Source organism: Saccopteryx leptura, chromosome 13 (assembly GCF_036850995.1).
Source record: "Saccopteryx leptura isolate mSacLep1 chromosome 13, mSacLep1_pri_phased_curated, whole genome shotgun sequence".
In the NCBI taxonomy this organism is placed as follows: Eukaryota; Metazoa; Chordata; class Mammalia; order Chiroptera; family Emballonuridae; genus Saccopteryx; species Saccopteryx leptura.
In genome coordinates, this window is record NC_089515.1 from 16,274,116 (window position 1) to 16,295,610 (window position 21,495).

Here is a 21,495-nt window from a genome sequence, read left to right on the forward strand (position 1 = left end):
GGGATAACCCAAAATAATGTTTCCCTATAATGTTAATCATATGAAATGGCTTTACCTCCTTGCATCAGAAACCCAATATTTGAATTTTTGAAAGGTAAATGCAGGATGGAATGATGGGAGGTCTGTAGCATATATATCAGTCTAAGAAGCTCTAGTTGTAGAAACCACTGAAAGGGCTGGGAAATTAGCTGTCAACATGATATATTAACACTGTACACTTAGGCATAGGTTATTTATTTCAAGACATTTTATTTATTCCATAGCACCAAGTAGAGTTACAAGATCATTAAACATTATGATAAAGTAAAGCAAAACTAATACAACATTGTTTTCCTCTGACAACCAAGGATTTTGATTATGGCTCTGAGGATGCTATTTAAGAGGTTTCCACTAGAACTAATAAAATACATCTTTTGTCCTTCCTGATTACAAAAATTCTAAATTCCCAGGAAGAAGAGATGCCAAGCTGGTTTGAGACTAGATTAGACTACAGCGAGTCATTTTAATCTAGCCTTTTGCTAAACAAGCTTGTACTCTGTGTCTCCAGAGATTTGAGAACTAGCTTTGTTTCTGAGTTCATTACAATTGTAAAAGAACCGTGGAACTACAAATCTCAAAACTTCTCAAATACATAAAATACAAAGATACAAACTGATGTTTTCAAATTAGAAGCCCACTAGTTAAGCCTGTACAAGACTAAGGACAGAACATAAAGCATTGACTTTTCACCTCTCGCTTTAGCTTCTAGGCTCAAACTGGGGTCTACAGTGCATTCTCGACCAGGATTGGTTTACTCAGTGTTTGTTTCATTGACAATGTAGATTACTACTATGAATATATGCTGGGTTACTGGAGGAGGGCAGTGTTATCAGGGTGTGGCACCAGGAGACTTCAGTGGCCAAACTGGCAATTGTGTTCTGATTTTTTTTCCATTGGTTCCAGTCTCATGATCGTAAATTATTGAGACAAAACAAATATGGGTTTGAATGTTGATATACAAGCTAAATGCAATTGGGCCATTCTGTATACAAATGAGGAATTCTTAGTAGAGCAAATAGAAAAAAAATAAAAGTGGGGTACCGAGCATCACACAGCCAGCGGTCGGATGGGTGGCCAAGCTCCAGAGAACCTGTCACGGCCGTCACCCTGCAGTCATGTGTCAGCAGCACTCTGTTTAGCCAGTGCCACCTTACGTTAAGTTAATATTAACATGAGCTTTGTTCCTTTTGTAGCTGTATTCCTATTTAATTTGTAATTTTCTTTTGGTTTTAGAAATATAGATCAGTAAAAGCAAGAAGTTTGTACCTACATAATGTTTACACATCCATACGTAAGAAACTCTATAGTAAGAGTAACTGGGTTAGCACTGAAGGGGGATCTCCAGAATTCTTTCCCTTTCTACTACTTGGATTAGAGCAAAAACAATTGTATTATACTCTGATCCCCACACCCTAGTTTGGAAGATGAGGACCCCTGAGGCTCAGCTCTGGTCCTCGGGGTAGAATCCACGCATCAGTGACAAAGGCCCCTGCAGCAACACTGGCAGTTCCTGTGCATTCTGTACCCACCCTGACTTCACGGTTCTGCCTGCCCTACATGCTCCTCAGAACGCTCGGCTTCACTTGGCTGGGTGTGCTGGTCTTTTGAAATCAGAAGAGCTTTCAGAGGAGTCCACCACGGCCCTGACTTGCATCTAGGGGCAGAAGACCCCTCCGCCGGTTGCCAGAGGGGGCCTGCAGGAGTCAAGAGCCACAGGAAGTAACAAGAGGGAGCGGGGCACCGAAGAACAGCCATCACGGAAGTTCACAAGGATCACTGGTAACGCGTATTTGGCAAAGCGCTATTGTCTGTTCCCCAACGGTATGAGCTTCTTCTGCTTGTTCTTTTTGGCAGCACAAGAAAAAAAAATGTGAGTCTGTCACCGACAGAGGTGGTCCTGGATGGAGGAGCTGCAGCTGCCCGCCTGGCTTGCTCCTATAGCACGGCGCATACGCCCAGCATCACGATGAGGTGGTAGAGGACATCTGTGAACCACACAGGGGAGGCGGCAAGCTCAGAGTCAGTTCCACAAGGATCAAGGACTACCCAACAAGACAGTTAATTCAACCAGAGAGTCAGCCTAGCGGTGTGAAGTCGCTTTCCTTAAATTCTATGCATTGTATACAGAGTCAGCTATGGTCATCCTTTGGGGTTTTTTTTTTTTGTTTTTTTTTGTTTTTTTTTTTCCATTTTTCTGAAGCTAGAAACGGGGAGAGACAGTCAGACAGACTCCCGCATGCGCCCGACCGGGATCCACCCGGCACGCCCACCAGGGGCGACGCTCTGCCCACCAGGGGGCGATGCTCTGCCCATCCTGGGCGTCGCCATATTGCGACCAGAGCCACTCTAGCGCCTGAGGCAGAGGCCACAGAGCCATCCCCAGCGCCCGGGCCATCTTTGCTCCAATGGAGCCTTGGCTGCGGGAGGGGAAGAGAGACAGAGAGGAAAGTGCGGCGGAGGGGTGGAGAAGCAAATGGGCGCTTTGGGGGTTTTGTAGCTCATATCCATCAGCCCAAAGAATCCAACAGATAAAGCAAGGATACGGACCTCTGACAGATGGGATCTGAACTTTGGTAATATAGTGACAGCGTATTTCACTGTAGGGCATTAGCTGTAGAACTTCCTTATAAAAAATGAGAACTGAAGTCTAAAATGGGGATTGGAGTCTTAAAAACCTTCTGTGACCTCCTGTAATTGCAGAGTCTATACCTGTGAGTTTCTTCATAAAGAGAACGGTCTTACCCCAGCTGCTTGCTTTAGCTGCCTCCTCATCGTTCCGGTGAGATCTCGGGCCTTCGCTGAAACGTTTCTTCCTCTGAGAGGCTTGCCTGGCTGCTAAACGATTTCTCCCCCTCCCCCAGCCCCCAGTGCTTCCCATGTGTTAGGAAGGGCAGGGGGCCTGCCAGCCTTGTTTCAGTAACTATATGGCCTAGAATAGTGTCGTAGTAATTATGGCCGATCGTTACTGGATGTTTGCTGCTGCTGGGCATTGTTTGGTGGTCTTAGCTGTAGTATGTAATTCAAACAACAGCCATGTGTGATGCAGCAATTACTAGTCCAATTTCACAGAGGAAACTGGGGAATAGAAGGATGAGGTCATTGCCCAAGGTCACTCAGTTAATGAAGGGCAGAGTCACAGCCGGAACTCAAGTATTTGTTGAATGAACAGATCATTGAAAATCACTGATCTGTTCTCTGGATGCAGGAAGCAAGCGAAGCCGCCTGGTGTTGTCTCGGCTGAGACCTGGGGAGTGGGATTCAGTTCTGCTTCGTCGGATTTAATCTCAGCCTCTCCCTCCCTTCAGAGCTCGGGGGCTGGCTGGAGAAAGACTGGTCTACCTCCATCCCCCTCTGCTTAGACTCAGGTGTGCTTCAGAGAGTAATCATCAATTCTTACAGGCTTTGCTGGGGCCACAGACACGCTTCTTTGAAAGCACACGTCTGCCTGTCAAAAGCATTGCCCCGTGACATTTCCCAGACATGCCTCTTCTCCTTACCTGAGAAGCTACAGAGGCTGGAGAATCCCCTGCCTGTAGTGAGTAAAGAGAGAGAATGCCGGAGGTTTGAGAACAGATTCTGGAAGAAGTCTCAGAGCTCTGTTTCTAAGACACAAGCCTGACTGTACCCTCCCCCGATGAAACCAACAGGCTCCCCACTGCCTGTAGAACGAAGCTGAGAGCAGGGGTTTACAAAGGCCTCATCTCATGCCATGTTCTCCTCTAAGGCAGGGGTTGGTAAACTTCCTAGAAAGGTCCAGGCAGTAAATATTGTCAGCGTTGCAGGCCAGATGGTCTCTGCTGCAACTACTTGTTACTGATGTAGCGTGAAGGCAGCTGGGGAAAACCCCCTCGAGGGACCGGTGTGGCTGGGTTCCATACATCTTTCTTTATAGACACTGAAATTTGAACTTCACATAATTCTTAGGTGTCACGGAATACTATTTTGATTTTTTCTTTTTTTAATCAACCACATGGAAAGGTCCTTAGCTTGCAGGCCGGAGGCAGCCTGGATGACTACCCCTCCACCCCAAGCCCCAGCCAGTTTGGTGTCCTTCAGAGAGGACTTCCCTCCGCCCTGGACTCGGTTGAATCCCTTGTCATATACCCCCCTGGCCCCTCCCCCACTGCCTTTGACAGGATCTCCCTTCCTCTTGGCCTTACCATCTCCTGCCAAGACAATAAACCCACTGGGCCCCCTCTATTTGTGACCCCCGGTGCTCAGGCCGGGCACAGCTCTGACTGCTCAGCAGAAGCCTGCTGACTTGCCCTGGGTATCCCGGTGCATCTCATTCCCTATTATTACAGCGGACGGCATGCTGAGTCTGGAAACTCAGCATGTCCTGATTTCGTGGGGACACTGGTGTTCAGGCTGTAGGTAGAGCTTTTCAGGGTTGTTGACTGCCCTTCACCCCTGGGTTTGGCACGAGCTACCCTCCCCCACCCCCGAATCCCTAGTTACGAAGACTCGAGTTGCAGGTGAAGGTTGTGTCTACAGGCACAACTGGTTTGGCAATTCAGTTAAAATGCTCCAACCATCTGTGCCTGTGGACACAGCCCAGAGCGAACTCAACCGCGTGGAAAAGAGAGGCGCTTACTCCGGAGGGAGAGCTCCACCACCAGGACGCCCCCGGTCTGGTCCCGGAGCAGGCGCTTCCGTTTGTCACAGGTCTGTGACCCAGGAGAGGCGGAGGTCGGAGGGGGGCGGAAGGCAAGGTGAGGCGAGCGCGGGAGGGAAAAGAGAAAAAGACAGAGATTAAAACACCAGTCACCAGCTCGATAGAGTCAGCACTCCCCAGCTAACAGATATTAATTACCTTATTGTTTTAATAACCCAGAGAGACATTTTTTAATCCTTTCTTTAACTTGAAAAAGGGAGAAAGCTCTATTAACTCTTTATGCTGGAGGAAATCCTGCTGAAGGAGTCCCTGGGTGTGGGAGAGAGGGACACTTTTTGGGGTAAAAAATAAGGTTTTTCCTTACAGTTTCTCTCATCACAGTGATTTGAGAACAGGACGCTGGCAAAATGTGTCTGGTTCATTTTCTCCTTTAGAGGTCACGCCAACCACTGTTAAATGCCTCTGGCTCCCTTCCCTTTCTCTAGTGCTGCTTGTCAGTGACCATTTTCTGGTCCAGTGAATGCACAGAACTAGAGATTATAATCTCACATCTGTTGGTTACTAGAGGCGACGTGAGCAGTGCCCTCTTCAGAAATAGTGTCCTTCCTCACCAGGCTTTTGAGTCAAAATAGTCCTAAGGAGGTAATAAGTGCGTGTGATTGGACACTTTCAGGTCTCTCTGGCAGAAGTTCTCAGACTTGAGCCGGAGTCAGACTCACCCGCAGGGCTCGTGAGAGCACAGACTGTGGGGCCCACACCGAGTTTCTGAATCAGGTGCTCCGGGTTTAGAATCTGCATCCCTAACAAGTCCCCAGGTGATACTGACGCTGCCAGGGACCACACTTTAGAATTCTTGCGCCAGGGACCAGGTTCACATCAGGTCGCAATGGAAAGCGATCCCGCACCTGAATCCGCTACACCTGTTGATGGATGCTGTTGAAACTGGCCAGTCCAGAGCTAAAAATAGCCACCCTTTGACTCCCATCCAGCACCTACTCCTATCGCTGAGATTGTATATTCCCCTGGTGCTTTTCACTTTTCAAAGCATTTCCATGTCTGGCATCACTTTCATTTATCTACTGTTGCTCCCTGAAAAGGAAAGGGCCACCATTACTTGTCACCACTCTATCTTTAAGGACGAGAAAGTCAGGCTCCAGAGGTTAAGTGACAAGTGCCAGACTGTGTAGCTTGGCGGTAAGATGGACAGAGCCCAGACGTCTGTCTGCCCGTCCTCACTGTCCTTTCCCTCAGAATGTCCTCAGCACGCCCCTACCCTGGTCTGGTTACAGTTTCCCAGCTAAAAATACAGCTGCTCAGATACCGTCCTCCCCCACCCCCTCGGGTAACGTGCTCTGGAGAGAGGCGGCTTACCACTGGGCAGGAGAGCTTCTCGCTGTCGCAGATGAACGTCTCGCAGTGTAACCAGACCTTGGAGAGTTTGGGGATGTTCTGGAACCGGAAAGCATTGAATTGGAAGGTCGCCCTGTGATCTTTCCCGTTCTCGTGCACGATGATGGTTTCATCCGTGGGGCAGCTGAAACACGAGGCGGTGGGTGGCGGGAGTGGGGAGGAGGGGAGAGAACACGTTATCCTCATGAAAGAGAGCAAGAGGGCCTCAGGCAAGTTCATGCACTGCAGTGACCTGGGCTTTTATCCGGCACGTTATCCTTCCAAGGCACTCTGACTGGTAGCATCGTGCTTATCCTCAGAACTGTGGTCACGGTGCGGAGCGTGAGGTGGGTGTGGCCACCCCATTCTGCAGTCAGGCCGCAGTGGGGTGGGGGGGGGCAGAGACTAATAAGAAGGCACACACTTGGTAAGGCACTACCCACCTGTCCCAAAGGAGCGAAATCCCTGAGCTACAGCCCCCCTGGAAGACTGGGGTATGTACGGACTCCCAGTCAGTGTGCAAGAGAAAGATGATGGACCTGGGACAGCATTTCTCAAAGTGTCACCATAGCCGCCCACACCCCAGTCTCCCCAGCACATCTCTCTGTGTGTACTGGGAGGTTTTGCCACTGGGACTTTGAATTTATGTTCTATTACTTAGATTCTATATCTATTATGCAATTACTGTATAAAAATGTGGTCACATTTTGAATAGAAGATCAGAAAAAAAGGACTGGAAGGATACCATCCAAATGTTAACACTGGCTCTCATGGAGTGGTAGAATTACGGACAGGTTTTCTTTTCTTCTTTGTATTGTTTTATATGTGAATCCCAAATGTGACAATTGCAGTCAAAGAAAAAATAATGACATAGATGGGCATTGGCTGAAGCCATTTGTTCCCACCTGGGGGCCACTTGGCATTGTGGTTGTCATCAGAGGAAGATTAAGGTCGGTTGAGGTCCCAGGTGCAGAAGAAAATATTTGGCCCCTTACATTAGAAAAAAGTGTAAAGTTGGGGTTTTGCGGGGCCCTTTAGAAGTTGGGGCCCAGGGTGTGTGCTTGGTGCACCCGCTGTTAAATCCGCCTCTGGTTGTTGTGACTTGGGGACAGTGTTACTGGCATCAGGTGGGCAGAGGATAAGGATGCTGTATGACATTGTGCAATGCACAGGGCAGACACCCCCCCCCCCCACGCAAACACACACAACAAAAAATGATCCAGCACTAAATATCGATGATATTGAGATCGAGAAACCCTGGTTAAAGCGAACTACTTTTTCATTTACTGAACACATACTGATTCTCTATTTAAGTTCCCGACAACCAGGCATTGGAAGTGGATACAGTCATTTTTGGGATTGTACAGCAAGGACTGTACAGTGAGTGTGGGGTTCACTGTCTCAGGGTGGCCAGCACACCAGAATCTGTCCTCTGTGGGAAAGGTCTATGGGTTCAAAAGCTGGACCGGCCCTGGCCGGTTGGCTCAGCGGTAGAGCGTTGGCCTGGCGTGCGGGGGACCCGGGTTCGAAACCCGGCCAGGGCACATAGGAGAAGTGCCCATTTGCTTCTCCACCCCCACCCCCCCTCCTTCCTCTCTGTCTCTCTCTTCCCCTCCCGCAGCCAAGGCTCCATTGGAGCAAAGATGGCCCGGGCGCTGGGGATGGCTCCTTGGCCTCTTCCCCCGGCGCTAGAGTGGCTCTGGTCGCGGCAGAGCAACGCCCCGGAGGGGCAGAGCATCACCCCCTGGTGGGCAGAGCATCGCCCCTGGTGGGCGTGCCGGGTGGATCCCGGTTGGACGCATGCGGGAGTCTGTCTGACTGTCTCTCCCTGTTTCCAGCTTCAGAAAAATACAAAAAAAAAAAAAAAAAAAGCTGGATCGCACCACAGTGGGCCCCCAAGTGCACGCGCCTATGGGAGCGTGTCCCTGACTCTGTTATCAGTCCAAGTCCAATGCATCAGAGAGCCACCTGCTCCCCGAGAGAAGCTTCATGATGTATCTGCCCATTCCACTGGAACCAGATGTTAGGGGCCAAATTGAAACCGGGCTGAGGGATGTTAAGTCTGAGAGTTAGTGAGTCAAATGAGGAGTGAAGGCTGTGTCTTATGTGGGACCAGGGGCCAGAAGCTGGCCCCTGCCTATGGTGGTGCTTGGGCAGTGACAGAGCTGAGGACATTTTCCGAGCTGTGAAATAAGACACTCAGAAGATCACTTGGTCAATAAACCCGAGATTCTTGTGCAAACTCAAGACGTGAGTTCTTAAAATAGCTGCTTGAAGCTGGAGCACCCAAGGCGTGGTGTCAGCCAGTGGAAAACAGTGTAAGCAGAGCTTTGTTGGGGGTGGGGAGCAGTCACCTCATGGGCATGGCCAGATGCCTTGGCACTGCTGCCTCTTGGCAATGGCCATGGCACCTGCCCCTCTGTGACAGATATCTCTGGACGGTGGAATGGCCACAGGGAGGTTGTCACACCACTGCTCCAGGAGTCTCCTTCCTTACATCGGATCAAACCTCCTGATAATGTATCTACTCTAATCTCTCCAGAAACTGGGTTTTCCTCCAAAAGGGCCCAGGATGACCCAAAGGCATCTGGGGGGTTGTGGCAGTGGACTTCCCCATCCTCCACATTGGCACTAGTCTTTGTGCGTGTATCTCCAACCTCAAGGGCCATTTCAACTAGAGAGGATCAGGACTTCTTCCATATGGCTGCACTTAAACGCAGAGTCCCCAGGTTCACCCAGGGACTTTCCGACATGGTCAGGTTACAGTGTGTCTGCATGTGTGACAGATACCCTCAGTAACTTCTGCGCACCCTTGGGTTTGAGGGACGTTGTAGAGACGACCCCAAAGCCGCAGCATGCCTTTTCCTTTTATACTGATATTATATTAATCTGTCAGGTGCGCAACAGCCCTAGAACCATCTGCAGGTAGGAGACCCCCCGTGTAGCTGAATACTTTGCCCTGTGTGGCCACTGTCTGAGAGAAGTTGCCAAAGCTAGACAGTCATTTCCAGCCCCTGTAAGGTCAACGATTTATTTTGGAATCTCACTGAGGTCCTTAGATTGTGCCATTATCAACTAAACTTAAATGAATCACTCAATGACCAAAGGGAAATAAGTACCTCAAAGTAAGCTCCCATCTCTGAAGGACACTTTGCTGGGTTGCTCAGATGTGGCTCTGCTGGCCCGTGCTGTTCATGCCACCCAGGAGATCATGCTGCCTGAGCTTGGACCTAGATCATCCGTCTTCTTACTAACTCTGGACTTTGGGCAAGTCTCAGAACCTGTCTGTGCCTCCGTTTTCTCATCCATAACATAGAGATTATTATATGACTTACTTAATAGGGATTTAAAAGAAGGTAAATAAGTTAATATTTGTAAAGCACCTAGCTGGAGCAATGTCTGGTATGTTGTAAATGTTTTACAAGTGTTTGTTGAATAAAAATAAATAGTTGAAGGTCCAAAGTGGCTTGGCCTTTGTTATCTAATCGTTTCTGTCCCCAGCCCGACGTTTCCAGAAGCCCTGATGGGTTCTGGAAATAACAAGGGCACCCTGGTTTGCTTTGATTTGGGCAATGGCCTCCTCTGCGTTCCCTGTTTACTGTGTGAACGACGCCCTCATCTGTAGCCCAACTCCACCTCTCCTCTGTTTTCCGAAGTTAGACTTCTAAGTGTTCCTGGGAAATTGTTGTCTCAGGCTTCACCTGCCATTCTTGTACTCGGAGAATCCAAAGTCCCTTGTCCAGAAAGCCCCATCCCCAGGAACCAGCGACAAGCAATTCTTCCCCTTCACAACCACAGACTCAACAACACAGAGCCATCCTTGTCACCTGCTGCTCAGACTTCTTGTCCTGTCCTTGTCTGCACAACATATCCAATTGCTACATTTCTATCATTTCTCCCTCCCTGGGATGACCTGTCCATTCTCTGGGCCGCACCTCAGTTCAGGTATTGTCATGTCTAGTTCAGAAGCTGCCCCGCCTCTAACCTGTCTCTTTCTGCCTCCCAGGTACTGTTTCTAAACCGTCTTATGTGTGGCTTCCAGAACTGCCTTTCTGTCATGCAATTCCAGTACTGCAGTCCTCTGCTCAAAAACGTTAAGAGCTCTTCATTATCTACTGACTTAATAATAGAACAATGATATAATTTAAGTCGGTCGGATACTGACAAGGTACTCCATGCTAAGCTTTTTACATGGATTATCACATTTAGTCCCCACCAGGATCCTGGTGTCAGACTGATTAGATTTGAACACACTTTCTCCCCACTCACAAACTATGTGACGTTACTTAACCCTCCCATGCCTCAGTTTCCTCATCTGGGAAGTGGAGATGGTAGGAACAATACCTACCTGTTGTGAGGTGGCAAATGAATCAATAAATGATAAAGCTCTCAGAACAGTACCTGGTACCAGAAAGCACCATATAAATGTTTGCTGGTGTCGGTACCCATTTTGGAAGCACGGAGGATGTCACTAATTAACTAGAAGAGGCACCACCCCTTCCTCCCCAACACCTCCCAAGCCGCAGAAGTCCTGAGTCTGCCTGGCCCCGCCTTCCAGTCCTGGGTGCCAGAAAGCAGCACTTACCCTTTGTTGATCAGTTGCCACTGCAAGGGATACATGAAATCAGCCGAGGGGGTGGCCCAGCAGCTGTTCAGAACCACTTTAAACCTGGGAATGAAACAGAACGCACCACTCTGAGCCACAGTTGTATGCCTCGGGGCATCTTCTGATTGGAAAAAAGTCACTTGGCTAGTCCTTTTTTCTTTTGTTTGTCTTTAAAATTATAAACATGGAGGACATGTACTTACCTAACGCTTAACCCTTTGGCTTCTACTCCTGCATACAGATCTGAACCGATTTCCGATGTCTCCAGGACAAAAGGGGCTTCTTTCTTAATGGAGAACTTGGCATTCTTTGAAAGGAAATTGACACTGGGTGTTATGACCTCTCAGACTGAGCAGTCGGGTTTGACGGAACAGATGAGTTGGGGTAGGGTAGGGGTGGGGATCAACCCAAAGGGCACAGATACATGGGACCACACTGAGAGGCCAAGGCCTTTCAGAGAAGCTGTACCTCTTCGGATGCTGGTGCCATTTCAGAAGGGATGAGGACATCACAGGTCTAGATTTGCTGGTCACAGTGAGACACATCCTGTATGTCTCATCTGTGCCAAAGAGGAACTAGACTTGACTGATGGGAATAAAAGCAGGGTCCAGGGATGCTGAGGCAGTGTGTGTTACTGAGTCACCCAGGGGCACGGGGACCAACCGCAGGCTACGCTGCTGTGTACTTGCTCCACTATTGTTGGAGCTGGTGCTAGGCCTGGGCGGGGAAGTTTATGGTCCAACTCCCAGCACAATCAACAACAGCAACAACGACGACAACAACTCATTGATCACTTACTGTGTGTCAGGCACTGCCCTCTCTATTGGGCTAGTCTGTATGTTCTGTCTATTGATATTATTGGGTAACAAAGTACCCGATGTTTTAGCAGGAGAGATAGACCATAGACAATTGATAAGTAAACTATGTATGTTAGAATAGACTAGAGTACATAACGTAGAGAAACTATAGAAAACTCTAGCAGGGTCAGGTGAACTGGGAGTGCAAGGAGGGGTAAGCTACCACTGTAAATAGAGGAGTTGGGGATGGTTCATTGAGGATGTGACATTTGGACCGAGTCTTGAGGGAGGTGATGGAGCCTGTGCTTCCAGGCTAAGTACTGACACTAAGGACCACTTCTATAGTGCACACAGGCATCCAAGAAAGAGTGTTACAGCCAAGGCAAAGGCCCTGGGGCGAGAGTGGGGCCAGAAAGACAGCAAGGAAACTAAAGTGCCTGAATAAAGGGGAGCCGTGAGATAAGGTAGGAAGGGTGTGGGGGCAGGAGATGACATTGATCCAGAGGATTTAGAGATGGATCCATTTGAAACTGTGGTTTCAAATCTAAGTGCATGCAGGAGTCATGGCCATGGCTCGAGTACAGAAGCAGCAGCCTCTGGTCATGGGCCTGGCATGTGTGGTCTTCAACTGCCATCTTCATCAGGCCATTCTGGGTGAGTTATCAGGAGGCAATAGCAGTGTTTCTAGTTGACTTACCCAAACGAGACTGATTTCTCCATTCTTTGAATCTTGGAGTTGTTCCATTCTAGTAATGACCTTTAACTACTCTCCTAGTTTAGCTTCCAGAGACAAAGACATCATAATAGAAGGACAAAGATTCCTGGGCTAATCCTAGCCCCCGCAGTGAACTTGGGGCATACTACAGGCAAATCAGCCAATAACCTTTGACTTTACCTACCTTGCAGAAATCTTTTTATGATGGCGATTTTGTGTAATAGAAGCTTAAAGCTTAAACCGGGATAACTAGTTAAAATATTGAGGTTTGTGGACTTGGAGCTTTGCAGAACTGCAATAGGTAAACAGTGGCAGCAAGGATATCTAGTTAAAATGGACTTTAACTCCCTACGGTTCAAAGTTAAGGAATTTGCTGAGAGACCTCAGAATCATCTTGTTGCAACTCTGATGTTATTCTACTGATTGCAAGTCTGGCCAGGGCTCCCGGACTCTCTTCACCTAGAAATCAGATATTTTCTTTCCATACGGCAGTTTCCTCCACCTTTTCAATGGTTGCAATAATTAAACAAGAATGCTCTTAATCACAAGTGATTTACTGGCTTAAGATGCACATGAGAGTGACAAGTTAACAGTGGTGTTTGACGTTAACGTGTTTTGTTATTTTCTAAGATTTGTCATATTTCAAGAGATCATTTGCAAATGTGGGACCTTCCCTAGGGACCACACTGGAGTCCCCAACCTAGTTAGGGAAGTTTCCCCCTGCTCTAGCTCCCAGGGTCCAGCCAGCAGCAGATTGGAGTAATAGAATACGACCTCTACTCCCAAGCAACCTGTCTGATTTTGTGTCAAAGCGAACAGAATCTACATCCTTGATTCAAGTTTGGAAACAAAAACACTTTTAGTGACCGGTTTCTCCACGACTCACCCTGTAACGAAGGCAATGTTCAACATGAGATCTCCCTGCTTTCTTTAGACCATGAAAATTAGAAACCTACTTCCGGCTAGCTGCACCCTGTACTTCCTGTAGAGTTTGTTTTGGCATCCCAGGGAACAGAACCCCCACATAAGCGACTCATTCAGTGAGCAGGATGGACGAGCACCTTGAACAGTCACACCATCCAGGCCATTCACCCGAGTCACCTGAGCTACTGACAGTCAGGTTGGGTGTGTCTAGATTAACAGCAGTTCACGTGGGCAAGATCTAAGAGTGGCTTTTGCTCAAAAGCTCAGTGTGAGATAGCAGGGAAAGAAAACTGCCTGAAGCTACCTGTATCCTAGAAATCGTGTTCCTAGAATCTCCCAGAACCTAGAAGATCACCCCTGACTCGCAGTGCCCTACATGGCTCTGACAAGTTCTAGATGTAACATTTCAATTCCGCGCGCTCCTTTTTAATAGGGGCACTGACCACGTGAACCATACTCAGAGTGACTAGGATGCTGAATGAACCACCAACGGGGAAAGATGGTTAGCCTGGGAAAGACAAGCTCGAGGGAGTTGAAGGACTGTCAGCAACATCATTACATGGCATTATTCGGGAAGACAGAACCCAGACCAATGTGCGGAGTCAGGGTGTCATATATCATACACTGATCTAAAATGGGAAGGCCCGGCTTGCCACTGTCCTTGGTAGAGGTGGGGAGCACACCCCCTCAGCAATCTCACAGAAGGGTTTTAGACTTCCTATGGAAAGTGCAAGTTGATCTCCTCTGAGCTTTGTTCTGATTCTGAAAGGCTATGATGTTGGCCTCTACTCCTCGTATTTGTTCTATCCCAAATACTTTCACAGGCATTTACCTTATGCTGAATTGCTTCGCAAGGATTATTTTATTTAATCCTCATAACAAACCTATGGGGTAAATGCTGTTATTCTCCCTATTTAACATAAGTGGAAGCCCAGAGAGGTTAACCAGCTTGCCCAAGGCCACACACAACTAGTAAACAGTAGAACCAGGTTTTTGAACCAACGGTGTGATGCTAAGGCCCATTTTCTTAACCCCAGTACTAGGCTACTTCTGCAAGTGGACTACCTTCCTTTATTTTGGATCGGGAGTCAAAATAACTTTTTGCCAAGAATACCAACCATGGGCCATTGGCAGGAGTAATTGGGAGGGGTAGGGAGAGAAGGCAGAAAGTGTGTTGAGTAGAACCAGTGGTTTCAGAGTCCAGCATTTAGAGTTCTCGGAACCCTAAGCAATTAGCAGAGCATTGATTCCGTTGTGCAATCTAGAGCACAGCTCTGTCACTGGTAATTGGATGAAAATATATGCAGGGAGCAGCTGTTGCTGCAGAAACACCCAAGAATGCTCTCAAAGTGGAAGAAAGGAGAAGAGAAACCCTAACCGCGTGGGTCAGGCACAGGAAACTGAGCCCACGGGGGGAATATTAATCAGCACAAAAGAAGTCTCTGTCGTCACATCAGAGCCCCCCTCTTTGCTGAGCCTGTCTGTCCTGTAAAGGTCATGGTGGGTCCTAGGGGAGGTCTTAGCTTCATCTCCAGAACAGTCCAAGGAGGCTTCCTGTTAAGTCTGTCTCTCCAGCCCAGAGGATGGCCTGAGTGATGCTGAGGATATGCCTCTTCATTATTTTCTTTCTCTTAAAAAAGAATAAACTCCTTCCAGTTCTAAAGTTTGATCTTTACTTCTGAAACTTATCCCAATATGGCCGATGGTGGGTGATGATTTCTGTAAAATGGACCAGGTTATTTTAGGGTCCCCTCTAGCTCTCTCACTCTCTGAATACAGCAGGGTTCATAGCTTCCTGGGAGTCAGTAAAGCAAATTCAAAGAGTTCAAGGTCAGTGAGGTTCCAGTTATTTTCTTTGTGAAGCGAATGAGCTGAACATGGCAGCCTCCGAGGTTATCTTCTGGTTCTACTGTTCTATGTGAAGGTTTCCGTTTCTACCTGAGTTGTCCTCTAACCTGCGGGGCTGGTGTCACTATGTCTATGTCTTCTCACTGAAAGCTGCAGGTTTAAAAAACAAAGCATCCCTTCTAAAGAGGAGGGCAGCTGGACGAATGGCTGTTGTCTTTTTAGTTTCTCTGGAGTACTTTATTTTGAGAGAAACCAAAATGTGCCTTTAACTTCGATGCCAACATAGGCAGCATGTCCAAATTAGACAATGGGGAAGCCCACCAAGTGAAGAGCTTTGGAAACCAAAGAATTAGGCAGCAGAGGCCAACCCCCACCCCTCTCCTTAGCCTGGTGCCAGGTAGGAAGCTCCCTACTCTGTACAAGTGTTTCTGTTTGTTTGTTTTATAGAAACAGAGAAAGAGTCAGAGAGAGGGATAGACAGGGACAGACAGACAGGAATGGAGAGAGATGAGAAGCATCAATCATCAGTTTTTCATTGCGATACCTTAGTTGTTCATTGACTGCTCCCTCATATGTGCCTTGACCATGGGCCTTCAGCAGACCAAGTAACCCCTTGCTCGAGCCAGTGACCTTGGGTCCAAGCTGGTGAGCTTTGCTCAAACCAGATGAGCCTGCGCCCAAGCTGGCAACCTCGGGGTCTCGAACCTGGGTCCTCGGCATCCCAGTCTGACTCTCTATCCACTGCGCCACTGCCTGATCAGGCTGTGCAAGTGTTTTAACACAAGCTAGATCCTAAATATAAATCTCTAGAGTGGGCTGTTATGGAAACCAATATAGATTAAGAGTTAGACCAGGGGTCCCCAAACTTTTTACACAGGGGGCCAGTTTACTGTCTCTCAGACCATTGGAGGGCCGGACTATAAAAAAAACTATGAACAAATTCCTATGCACACTGCACATATCTTATTTTAAAGTAAAAAAAAACAAAACGGGAACAAATACAATATTTAAAATAAAGAACAAGTAAATTTAAATCAACAAACTGACCAATATTTCAATGGGAACTATGCTCCTCTCACTGACCACCAATGAAAGAGGTGCCCTTCCAGAAGTGCGGCGGAGGCCGGATAAATGGCCTCAGGGGGCCGCATGTGGCCCATGGGCCGTAGTTTGGGGACCCCTGAGTTAGACATTGGCTGTCTTACTATCTATTGACTCTCGGCAACTCATGGGATTTCTCTTGCCTCGATTTTTCTCATCTATGAAATGGGAAGGTTGAGCTCGTTTCTCTGTGGTATATTTTAGCTCTTTCATCCAATCTACCAATCTGCCTTTCTTTTGAAAGAGGTATAAAGCCAGACCAAAGCCTAAGTCTCAGCTTGAATTCAAGAATGGAGCTCTGCGTAGAGTGTAGGCGAGAGCAAACCCCGAGGCAGCGTCCCACCACCTCCTGGAGAGGCCGCGGGGCAGCAAGGGTAACCTGGAGACCACTTACAGTGTAGAAGTTGAGAGACAATTGGCTTTCAAATGTGCCCATGCTCCCGTTCTTCACGTGAACAGTGGCCACTCTGAAAAGGGGAGAGAATTTTGCATAAGGACTGAAACATGCCTGATTGACAGGGACTGCAGAGCACACCCAAGGCAGCCAGCCCTCCACTCTCTGAGCAACTTACCTCTGGTCAAAGGCAGCCTGGTTCACCAAGTAGGTGGAGTGATAGGTGCAGGAGAAGGAGTAGTTCACCGGCTGGTTCTTGACGATCACCGTGCTGTCGTTAGAAACGATGTGGCTGTAGAAGTGGTAGATGGGGGGCTTGTACTGGAGGAAGGGAGAAGGCAGTTAGGGTGGACCTACAGCCCTGGATGAGAGGAGGATTCTGAAAAAAAGTGATTGAAGATGGCTCAGCAAAAAGCCCTATGGGGAGACATGAACGCCTGCCGTTGAGAGTAGCGTCCATTCTTTTTTGTCCAGGTGGGCCAATAGTTTTTACAAAGAGCTTTGAGCCTGTTCAATTATGATTGATTAAAATCACCTACATCGCTACTGGACCTGTGGCCACTGACTGGTGACTTAAAAGAAATCCATATACCCATGGGTTTCGGACCATAAAGGCTGGCTTAGGAGTCTTTCTTTCCCAACATTAACTTTTTACCCATTTCTGCTGTCCAAGTCATCTTACATGAATACCTGCACTCATTTAGGGTGATTTCTAGAAAGCTCCCATTTCTAAAACATTACTGTCTAGTTCTTCATTCTTCTTCAAAATCATGAGCACTAGTTCTGAGACTCTCTCAGACTTCTTGAATACTAAAACCACAGACTATTAGAGTCAGGAGGGATCTTGAACACCCACTTGAGAAGTGACCCGCCTTAGACTGCACAGATAATTTCTAGTTCACTTTACCAGGATATTTAAAACATGATGCTTTTGTTAATCATGCCCACTTCATCACTGAATTCTTGTGGGGTCTTTAGGAAGAGGAGGTGGCCCTGGGAGATCTTTGCTCCCATTTTCTGAGACCTAATTTCTAGACAGTCTTCTGTATCAAAGGCAGGAGGGATGCCGGACATCAGCAGCGAAACAGCCTCCCTTCCTGACTATGGCTACATCACTACTGGACCTGTAGCCCCCGACTGGTGACTTTGCTGGGAAGTCTCAGATTTCTCCTCTGTTACATAGGATATTGGCAAGAGATTATCTGTGGTTCCTTTTAATTCTTTAATTAAATAATTCCTTTAATTTCCTGGGTATTTCATAAGCCCTAGTTATGAATTGTGTGGTTCTTTGGTTACTCCTTTAAAATGCTCTTCCTAATGCACTTTATCACCACCTCAAAGAAGGCTGGTGGCGTGTGAGCGCATGCGCAGAACTCAAAGCGAAGCAGAGGAGGCAAATGCCCCTTGTCCTACTCAAGAAGGTGGCCGCCCTAGATCCCACAACAAAACAAGAGAATAAAATTCAAATCCAAAGACTCACTAAAAACAGGCAGAAGAGAAGAATTTAAATAACACTAACATTCCAGGAAGTAAGATAGACTCTTCCAAAGAGATTGGTGAACTCTAAATCCTTGTAAGGGCAGACAGCACACATCTTACTCTTGGGTCCCAGTTGTCTCCTCTTAGTGGCTCCTCATTATGTGACCTGAACTTACCTCGGACTGGGTTCCACAATAGGACTTGTTTTTAGGTGACAGATCCGGGATCACAAATTGGTAGTAGCCTCCTTCGTGGATTCCATTGTAACACACCCCACCGAGCGCCAACTGATGCACTTCCCATCCATAGGGGCACTCGGGGATTTTAGTGATGATGGTTTTGGGATAACAGAACACAAGAATGACATCTGGAAAGAGGATATACATGGCTGGGAATCAGATATGGTCATCATATTAATTTGCATAAATGAGAGTGGGTTCTGGCTGCACCTGCCCAGGCCAGGCAGTTGGCTTAAAACATTGTTCCCGCTGTTCTTCATGGGCTGTAATAAAGGTTTCTCCAAACCTTAGTTGTCCGAATTCTACAGCTTTGCTACATCTCTGAAATATCTACACTATACTTAACATGCATTCAAAATTGGTCCACTTTTAAACTTTAATCAATTTCAAGGCATATATCTAGAAAACCAGATTGGATTGATTGGAGATATATATAAATCATATACCTAATTTTTTAAATCCCATGAAAATAAGCAAATACCTTAAAATAAAAAAAATGTCTATTTGTATGAAACAGTAATACATGGACAGAAATTCAACAATTAGAAAATAGAAAAAAATTGTGGAGATTTTATTTTTATCTATTTATCCATCTATCTAGAATTCTCTAATTTTCAAAAAGTCTAATTTTATCCAGTACATTTTTTTCCCCCCATGGAAAAGCTCTGATTGGCTCCGGAGGCTTAAGTGCTTCTCCTTGGCTCTATTAGTGCATTTTCATTGCACTATAAGCACAGCATTCCAAGCTTTGCAAAGGGAAGGTTCAGGCAACTTTCCCTTCCAGGAAAATGGGCTAGCCCCAGGGCATACCTGCTTTATTTGGAGTGCAAGATTTCGTGGAGGCTTCCATGAACATAGCCAACAGGACAAAGGCCTTCATCACCATTGCTCCTCAGAACCTGGTCTCTGCCAGGTGGCCAAACCAAGCTGGCCAGATGTTCACGGTGCCGCCAGGGCTCAAGCCTCTATCATTCTAGGTCAGAAACATAAGCGAGAAATTAAAACCAAGGGTGAGAACAAAACAGCACACACAGTCTTGGGAGGTTTCCACGGGAGACCTGTAATGCTGTCCGTCCCCTCTTTCTAATGGTTCCTGGTCTGCACAGAGAGGCAAAGGATGGGGCTCATACCACTGGGAGCGTCAGTTACTCATGGAGGTGCTCATGTTCCCGACTGTTGCATTCTCTCCGGACTGTGGATGCTGCCTCCCAGATGCTGCCAACTCTTGGGCCCCAGTCCTAGCTCGACTTTATATAGGCTGAGGGTGTAAAAGAAACCAGCTCCAGATAAATCACAATGAACACGCATTATCCACTGCGGGGGGAATAAAGGGGACCTTGCACAATAATCCGATGGGGAGCTCAGTTACGGCCACTTGAGTCTAATTTCTTTTACTTCACAGGGTTGGAAAACCTTTTTTCTTTAACCGCTTCTACCAGGATTGGAATAAAAAGTTGACTTTTTCTTTCTTCCTTGTATCAAAAAACAAAAACAAAACAAAAACAAAAAACCTGATTAAAGGCAACCTAATTTCTGCACAGTGCCCAATGACCGTTTTATTTCTTTACGCCTTGCTTTCTTTGCTTTATTTCTTATTTTTATGCATAAGCTAGCTACACTTTGAACTTAAGAGTTCTGTCAGCAGTGTTATACCTGATAAACAGAAAATAGGCTGTTTGTGTGACTGCAAACATGTGAAAGTTTTTTTTCTCTCTTTCATATTTTTTAATAAACTCTAAACTTCTTGTGTTTCATCCTGAAGTTCCTCTAGAGCGTCCTCCTAAAATATAACATTTGATTGTAGATCTGTAGGCTTTTAAAGTTTTATTAGACTCCCAGAGCAATGACACGGGAATAAGGAACTTTGAAAGGCGATCATATGATCAATCCTTAGTCACCAAACAAGATCCCACTGAAATATAACATAAAATGCTGCTCCTGGGAATTTTCCAAGTATATTTTCTGGGGAGTTTTAGTATCTAGAAATTTAAAAATGAAAAACAAGGGTTTGTTTTGATTTTTTAGAGGAAACAGCCTCTTTTCTCAATCAACTTAGAGTATATTGAACAGTAGCTACTACATTAGGGTTTTTTTGAAAGAGAGACGTAAAATGCATAGAAAAATACCCTACCTTGCAGGGCTTTATAATGTAGTTGAGCAATGAGATTATCTATATACCATGGCCCAGCGTGAGAAGACTGGGTTAAGTCATTGGTTTCTACTTATATTTCTTTAATTTTAAGATACACGTCCTTCCCTCCAAGCGCATGTAATGTAATGTCTCAGAAGCATGGGGATGTATCTTATCAGCAGTAAGCATACAGAATAGAGTTTCCTTATTTCCTCTAAAATTCTAGGGTTAAGTTGATGGTATGTCTTACCATGATGGTGTTTAAGAGTTGAAGGAATAGCCACATGGAAAGCTACTCAAAATTTCTGTGACTCAGTTCCCATCTCCCTGTGAGTGGAGGCTGTGGCCCTGGGCTCACCTGACAGGGTAAGTGAGCAGCGATGAGTAGGTCCTGTAAGCTGTCAGGTACTAGGTAAATAAATAGATGACATGAACATGCCACTAACAATTTCCGGCAACATGTATTCGTCCCTGAGTTGTTTTTCTTTTCCTCAAAGAAAAATACTGCAAAATGTCCATTTTAGATTTATGTAACACGAGCTATATCTATATCATAAAAAACACACCCAATTAATATATTTTTATGGCTAAAGACCTAACAGAATGCAGAGGGAGGGGGAGAGAACATACTAAGTTATTTTGTTACCTAGGATTGAGTTTAGTATGGCCGGGACATAGCAGAAATTTATACTGGTCTCTATAGTTCATTACAGGTGTTATATCCTAAGCAGAAATGTATTGTGAATTCTTGGAGTTTCTCTTTTTTAGGGGCTTAGGTCTAACTCTGAGCTCCTTCCTCCTTCCATTTTTAAAAACATAGATTGGGTCCCTACAGTATACCAGGCACTGGGATAGGTTCCAGCAAGACACAGGCAAGTCAGTGGACCTGGGAACTGTGTGGGTGGGGGAACGCAGAGAGTGATGAAAGCGTGTACTGAGAACGTGGGACGCAGAGGAGGGAAGAAGAGAGACTCAACATGATTGACGGCAGAAGTGACCAGTGAGTTAAGTCACAGCAGTCTAAAGCAGCCTAGCTCCCTAAGGAACAGCCTCTCTGATACAACATCAATGATTATTCATCACCGATAATTCTGTTTTGCTCTTCTATGTATGTTGAGATACTTGTTTCTATTTCAAAAGGATTCTTTTCATGTATCTGCAATATGTCCTTCTTTCCAACCAGCCTTGGCCCAGGCATGTCAACAGAATCATCTTGTT

General features: G+C 46.5%; 1 protein-coding gene across 1 annotated transcript; it reads right to left on the reverse strand.

The window, feature by feature from the left end:
- Positions 1-310: 310 nt before the first annotated feature.
- Positions 311-19,032, reverse strand: TECTB (tectorin beta). The gene is made up of 10 exons (XM_066355071.1): positions 18,957-19,032; positions 18,084-18,274; positions 16,607-16,749; positions 16,429-16,501; positions 10,853-10,956; positions 10,629-10,712; positions 6,026-6,188; positions 4,634-4,706; positions 3,537-3,569; positions 311-2,024 (listed from the first exon to the last, which is right to left on the reverse strand). Exons 1-10 carry the CDS (start codon positions 19,030-19,032, stop codon positions 1,975-1,977), a joined length of 990 nt encoding a protein of 329 aa, XP_066211168.1. The 3' UTR covers positions 311-1,974.
- Between the last annotated feature and the right edge of the window lie 2,463 nt (positions 19,033-21,495).